Here is a 7,786-nt window from a genome sequence, read left to right on the forward strand (position 1 = left end):
AAGTTTTTGCTATAGGGCACGTGTGCTCGCCAGACAGACAGAGACAGAGAGACAGAAAGTGAGAAATCACCCCCGGGGGGATGGTCATGCCGCAATCCCTTCTCCTTCATTCTCTTCTTGGGATCTTGGGCATGCACGCACACGTGCCCAGTGAGTTTTAAGCCACCGGGTCCGGGACACGAACCGCGGTCGACTACGTGGGAGTCCAGCGACATAGCCACTACGCTAACTGCTGGTCCCAAGCCAATATATGGTTTTGAAATAAATGTTATAAACACAAGAAACTATACTTGACATATCAGATATGAGGGGAAAAAATGGTCAGGGAAGGCTTTATTGACAAAGTTAGAGTTGATATGCACTTCAGTAAGAAGACAGAACTTCTCCATTAAAGTGGGAAGGATGGAGCCTACAGGCACGTGGCGTGGTTGAGGTGCTGGAATCCCAAATGGCCAATTGTGGTTGAGTCTCAGACCCAGTAGGCAGTAAATCACACCAGATGCATGTGCATGCACATCCAAGGTCCCCAAAGGAGAATGGAGATGGGACTACAGTGTGGCCATCCTTCCTGAGAGATGGTTCCTCACTTTCTCTCTCTGGTGAGTGCATGTGCTCTATGGCAAACAACAAAAACAACCAAAAACAAAAAACAAACAAACAAACAAAAAAGAATGAAAATGGGAAGGATAAAACGTATCACAATGATAGGTCAGCTAGTAGTGTGGGGATTAAGAAGGCTAGACCCCACATGGCCAACAGAGCAATTCAAGTCCCAGACCCAGCAGCCTAAAAAACATGCCAGGTGCATGCATGTGTGCTCCAAATTCCAGAAGAAGGGATTGTAGTGTGGACTCTTCGGGGGGGGGGGGGCTTTCTAACTTTCTCTCTGTGGCTCTCTGGCAAGCACACACGTCCTATAGGGAATTAAAAAACAAAACAAGAACTACTTCACACAATGAGAACTTTATTGTAGCTCTGAATGCTTAAAATACTATATTCAGGTTTTTTTTTTTTTTTAGAGATTTTTGCTATAGGATATGTGTGCCCACTAGAGACAGAAAGTAAGAAATCACCCCTAGGGAGGATGGTCACATCACAATCCCTTCTCCATTCTCCTCCTGGGGTTTTGGATAGGCACACATGGCATGAGTTTTTGTTTTTGTTTATAAAGAATTATTTATTTAATTTCATTCATCCACTTTAATTTGACCAGAGAAAGACACACACACACACACACACACACACACACACACACAGCGAGAGAGAGAGAGAGAGAGAGAAATGAAAAGTGAGAAAGCAAGCCACCAGGTCTGAGACTTAGTCCATGGTTTGGCCATGTGGGAGTGTCTAATGCCTTAACCACTATGCCACCGGCTGGCCCCATGGCGTGAGTTTTCAAGCTGCTAGATCCAGGACTCAAACTGTAGTCGGCCATGTGGGAGTCTAGCACCTTAACCACTATATCACCTGCTGGACCCACTGTATTAATTTTTAAAGGTAAGTTACTTTGAGTTCTATAGGTTTGATAAAGTTTTTTTTTCTTGTTGTTTGTTTAGTTTTTGTTTTTGTTTTGTTATAAGGCACCTGTGCTTGCCAGAGAGAGACAGAGAGAGAAGGAAAGTCAGAAATCATCTCCAGTGGGGCTGGTTACACTGAAATCCCTTCTCCATTATCCACTTGGGATCTCAGGTGAGCACGCACATGCATCCCACATAATTATCAAGCTGCAAGGTCTGGGACTTAAACCATGGCTGGCCATGTGGGAGTCCAGTGACTTAACCACTATGCCATATGATAGCCCCTTGAGTGAGCCTTTTAACAACAAAAAAGTACCTTGAAGAAAGCTTTACTCAGTCACAGTCTAAGATATCCAAAATGTTATGCTTTACGTGTGAATATTCCTCAAAATATAATCTGATATACTCTTTTTTTCATATTTATGGGTAAGTGACAAGAGTCAGAATTTGAATCTAGGTCTGACTCCAAAATGAGTTATACTTGTACTCACTGTATTGGTAAATTTTCTTCTGATTTTACAATTTCAGATGTATTGAAAAGTACACAACGAAGAAGAAAACTAGTAAATCTCAAACTATTCAGTTTCTGTTTACTATAAAATTAATAAACACTACTATTTATATATATTCAGATAGAATACTGTAAAGTGTGGCTAACCCCTTAGCCTTTTGGTTATAGGAGATGGATCCTGCATGCCCAACTGCAGTTTGAGTCCTGGCCCCAGTGGCTTGAAAAAAACACCTGGTGTTTGTGCATATGTGCCCCAAATCCCAAAAGGACACAGAAATGGAGAAGGGATTATAACACAACCATGCCTAGGGGTAGTCCCCTATCCCACAGATTTGCACATAACAAACATAACTCTTGAGAGTGAAATAGTGCTATCTCAAGCTGTTCATATACACCTTTCAGAGCTAGGTTCCCTACTTGGCCTCCTTCTTATGAACCTTGAATTCCCCTATTTTTTATGACTTACCCTCTCTCTCACTGCTCTTCCAAGACTACCTTAGATGGGCAGATTCCCTGGTATTCTTTTTAAATATTCAGGAAAAAGACCACTGGGTAGAGGGTGTGCTAAATTCCTTTGTTTCTACCTTCTAATTAAAAGGTCATAATCTACTCCCACCCAAAATGTTAAAGATGGGAATTCAAATATTTTCTAATAAGTAACTGTGGTCATATACACATAGGGCTTTAAAAAAACTAAATTACTTTAACCATTTCCCATATTTAATATTGGAATTTGAGACTTTAGAATGCCTTAAAATTGATCTATGGAATAGAAATAAAAATGGCACTAAGTCCTTACGAGATGTTCAACTGTACTTGTCTCATAGTAAATGGAAGAGGGATTGCCGAATGTTAGCACATATTACAATTTTAAATGATAGTCCGAGAGGGTTTAAGAAAGTAGAATTTGAGTAAAGATTTGAAGGAAGTGAAGGAGTCAGTCAACTGTGGCCGATACCTAGGCAAGACTACTCCATGCACAGGAACAAGCAGGACAAAGGTCCTGGAGTATCCTAGTAACAGCTAGGAGACCAGAGAAGATGAAGGGATGTCAACAAGGGTGAGACTAGTAGAAGGTGTCAAGAAAAACATATGTAGAGACAGGGGAGATATGTAATTTATGAGATACTGCAAAGGACTTGGTTTTTACTTTGAACAAAAGGGATACACAGAAGGTTAAGCAGAATGTCATGGTCTGTTTTTTCCTGAATTCCTCGGGCTGTTAATGCTGAGAGTAGAATATAGGGAGGACAGGAGAAAAACAAGGAGGTCAGTCAGTTAGGAGGCTAGTAAAGAAACCTAGGAGAGAAATATGCAAACTGTTATAATGTTGCAGGGCTTACTTTTAAGAAAAGTAAAATCAAACTTGTCAGGGGCTAGTTAGGTGACATGGTGCTTAGGGCAGCTGGCTCCTACAACACAGTTCAGGTCCCAGACCTGGAGGCTGGTTGCATGTGCCTGGGTACCTAAAAATCCCAAGAGGAGAGCAAAGAAGGGATTATAGCATGGTCATCTCCCCTGGGGAGTGCTTTCTCACTGTCACTATTTTTCTCTCCCTGTCTTTCGTGAATGTGGGCATCCTATAACAAATAAAGAAAGTTATGGGGAAAAATTCATTCATTCAAAAAGGAAAGAAAGACTAAAATTTAGTCATAAAAACAAAACCAAAAAAACCTGTCACATTCTTCTAATAGAAATGACTAGAATTTTGCTTTACAGCACACTTGACATATAGACACACTGCACAGCCTAAACACAAAGGACATCTTTCAACTACTTGCTACAGGAAAAAAACCATGAGTGTTCCTTTCTAATCAGCTAATCCCTTTTCAATATCCTGAGTATACTCTTTAAAGAAATAAGCCAATATTCCTGTGGTTCTATTTCTTGGGGGGAAAAAGTTACTTTTGTCAATTGAAAATACCATAAATGATTTACTTTGGATTGGTGTTTCTTAGGCCACCTATAATAATCAGGCCTAGAAAATCTTATTTCCTTTACGGAAGACAAAATTTTTTTCTGCAAAAGTCTCTTTTCATGCTCTCATCTTTTTTTTTTTTTTTTTTTTTGGAGGTTTTTGCTATAGGGCACGTGTGCTCATGAGAGAGACAGAGAGATAGAAAGTGAGAAATCACCCCCCAGGGGGGATGGCCACGCCACAATCCCTTCTCCTCCATTCTCCTCTCAGGATCTTGGGCACACACATACATGTGCCCAGTGTGAGTTTAAGCCACTGGGTCCAGGACTCGAACTGCAGTTGGCTACATGGGAGTTCAGCGACAAAGCCATTGCACTAACTGCTGGTCCCATGCTCTCATCTTTTAAAGTAATAACTTTCTTTCAATTGATACTACATTTGTATACAGGTATCTAGATCATTTTCTTCAGGAAGGTGTAACCACAAAAACTCCCACTGTCAAAAATAATGTGTTTCAAAAAAAATTCACGATACCAAAAACCCCTCATTATCACCTGTCCTTCTGGAAAAGGCAAATACAGTTCCCATAAATTCTAAAATGACCTTTATTACTACAATTATCATAAGGCTAGGAGAAAGAAAACAAGTCAGTAATACTCAATTTGCCTAGAAAAGGCTAGGCAACATAGATTTTGAAATAAAATTCACACCTCTAAAAATACCTGCTCAAAAAAAAACAAACAAAAAAAACACCTGCTCATGATACGGAAATAAGTACATTTATTTATTGTATTTAGTTCAGGCACATACACACACACACACACACACACACACATATACACACACATGAGAGAGGTAGAAAAAAAGTGAAATATAAAAGCAATTACTTTGCTTCACTCAAAGTTATGTGGAAAAAAAATCCACATTCAGTTCCGATTTTTTGTTTGTTTGTTTGTTTTGGAGAGGTTTCTGCTACAGGGCGAGTGCACTCACCAGAAAGACAGAGAGACAGACAGACAGAAAATGAGAATCACCCCCCAGGGGGGATAGCCATGCCAAAATCCTTTCTCCTTCATTCTCCTCTCAGGATCTTGGGCAGGCATGCACACATGTCCAGTGTGAGTTTAAACCACTGGATCCAGGACTCGAACCGTGTTGACTACACGAGAGTCCAGCAACATAGCCATTATACCAACTACTGGTCCCAAGTTTCAATTTTTTTTAAGAGACAGGATTATGTTGCCCAGGCTTGCCTTGAACTCCTGATCATGCTGCCTCAGCCTCCCAAAGTAGCTGGGATTACAGGTGAGGGCCACTGCACTCAGCTTCAGCTTGAATTTCTCCCAGAAAGTTTATTTCTTTATTTCATGGGAAAGAGAGAGAGAAGTGCCCTCAACAGGGTTCCATGCAAACCCCTTGCCACCAACCTTTTAGTCAGCTAGGATCACAGTCACACCAAGTGTGTATGGGTCAACCTGGAACTGAATCCTGATCTTCCATATAGTGGCTTCCAGCACTGCAGAGCATCGGTGCCACCACAACTGGGCTCACCTATGATTTTTAAGAGACTACGCCAATAACAATTTATACACCTTGGGAAAAATGGGTATATAAACACAGGAAACATAATACTGAATATATTAATCCATTCAACATTTAGGTCCTTTATTTATTTTAAAGTTTTTCCATAGGGCACGTGCTCTAGCCAGAGACACAGAGAGTCAGTGAGAGGAAAAGTAAAAATTACCCTCCAAGAGAGAAGGCCACGCAGCAGTCACTTCTCCACCCTCCTCCTGGGATTTAGGGTACACACGCTCCTGGCATGAGTTTCAAGCCGCAAGGTCCAGTACTCAAACAGCCATGTGGAAGTCTAGCACCTTAACCACCACACCACCCGCTGGCCCCCATTGAGGTGCTTCTTATGTACCGAAAACTGTGAAACTGGGGACAGTCCCTTTTCTTAAAGGCTTATATTCTTCATTTATCCCACAGTTACTGAGTACAATAAGTCAGATGTTGGGGATACAATGGTAAACTGGAACTACCTTCATGCAGCTTACACTGGGGGAGGAGAGGAATACTTAAAGGATGACATACACATCTAATTAAACAATGATATGACTCTAAATTGTTATAGGTGCTGTTCATGCAAGTGTGCACGGGGGGGCACAAACAAGGGATTCTGGATGGGAAGGGGGAGAAATGTCAGGACTTTAGATATGAGAGCTGAGTCCTCAAAGAGGATTAAATGTTCACCTGGCTGACCTTGGGGGAAGGGCTCCAAGCAGAGAGAGCAACTGGAGCAAAGGCAGAGGTATAAGCAGCCTGGTGTATTTGGTAGGCCTGGAATACAGAATGTGAGAGATAAGTCACGGAGGCTTTTGTATGCCACAATTAAAACTGGACTTTACTGGTATCTATGGCAGGCCCCTGGAGCACTTTATTCAGAAAACCAGCATACAAGTGTGATCAGGTTTTTCTGGTGTGATGAGCCACTGATTTAAACAGGAATGAGAAAAGAAAACACTAGATAATGATGTCACCACATGAAACAACAAAGGAGATTATCCAGTTAGAAAACTAAACTCCATTCAGGAAAAAATTAAGGACTACTGTACTATTCAAGCTCTTCTGGGGGGAAAAAAGTTTTTATTCAATATTTCAAGCTGAAAAGGCAGAAGAAAGAGTTTCACATATAAATATACATTATAGATTATAACATCTGCATATCTCTTTTTGAGTTTTCAAGAAATCTTATTAGCTCTTATTAAGTCTGTAATACATTTGGGGCTGACTGTGGTACAAAAATTAATTAAACCTATTTAATGCAAGTCTTTTGACAAAGGGAGAACAAAAAGTAACTGAAGGAATGTCCCAAGTCAGGTTTAAAGGTTTCCAAAGTGCAAGATAATCAAGTTTTATTAAGTCAGCACGTCTAAAAGGTGTGTCACAGGGGTGGAGCAAAAGGAGGAGGAGTTAAAATTTAATACACACATACATATATACACACATATGTGTACATGTACACACACACACACACGTAAATAAGTAACTCGACGTTGCTGGGACTTAAATCGCCACTTGGAGGTCGGTCTCCCAAGTAGAGAGAGAAATGAACACCTACCGGATCCAATTAGCCAAGACGAGGGAGGGGGGCTGAGGATGAACACACAGAAAACAGAAATGGGGTGGGTGGGGAGCAACCATCTATCCAGAACCCATAATCCAGCTGGCAGTGCGATGAGGAAATCATACGATTCAGACATAAAGGAAGGAAAATAATGTCACTCCCAAACTCCACAAGCGAACCACCAGACGTCAGCCAAGGGGATGTCACGTAGCCTAATCCCAGAACTCAAGGACGGAGAGTACCATCCCCACACTGCCCGAGGGGAGGTGAAGGCTCGCTCTCATTCTAGGATTGGGGCGCAAACACCCTCAGACCCATGTCTCGGGGTCAAAGGCCCCCAGGCCAGGCCTTGCCGAGGTCAGGCGCAGACATTCCCCATCCCCTCTCCATCTCCGCCAGAACTGCCGCTCCTCCCCGCACCCCCTCCCCAACACACACCCTCCCCTACCTGATATGGCGGCGGCGGCTCCTGATCCGGCTCCGTCCCCTCGCCAAAGCTAGCCCGGTCGGACTGAGACTCGTGAAGCAGGGAGATGTCATCCGAAGTGGGGGATTTGAGGCAGTTCCCCATCTTCCGGGGCTGGGGTGTGTGATCTGGGGGAGGAAGAAAGCAGTGGCGGGGTGGTTCGTACGCTCCGCGGTCAACCTCGGTCGGCGAGGTGGGGTCGGGCGACAGGCCGGGGCTCAGGCGGCAGCGGCTCCCCCGCCCC

General features: G+C 42.7%; 1 protein-coding gene across 1 annotated transcript in view; it reads right to left on the bottom strand.

Annotated features, from left to right (window-relative positions):
- RNF11 (ring finger protein 11) overlaps positions 1 to 7,780 on the bottom strand; it is a 77,409-nt gene extending 69,629 nt beyond the window's left edge. Inside the window, exon 1 of the mRNA XM_006147252.2 lies at positions 7,525 to 7,780. Coding sequence (XP_006147314.1) covers positions 7,525 to 7,647 — 123 coding nt within the window. The 5' untranslated portion in view covers positions 7,648 to 7,780. The remainder of the gene's footprint in view (positions 1 to 7,524) is intronic.
- Between the last annotated feature and the right edge of the window lie 6 nt (positions 7,781 to 7,786).

Source organism: Tupaia chinensis, unplaced genomic scaffold, assembly GCF_000334495.1.
Source record: "Tupaia chinensis unplaced genomic scaffold, TupChi_1.0 Scaffold000207_1, whole genome shotgun sequence".
Lineage (NCBI taxonomy): Eukaryota > Metazoa > Chordata > Mammalia > Scandentia > Tupaiidae > Tupaia > Tupaia belangeri.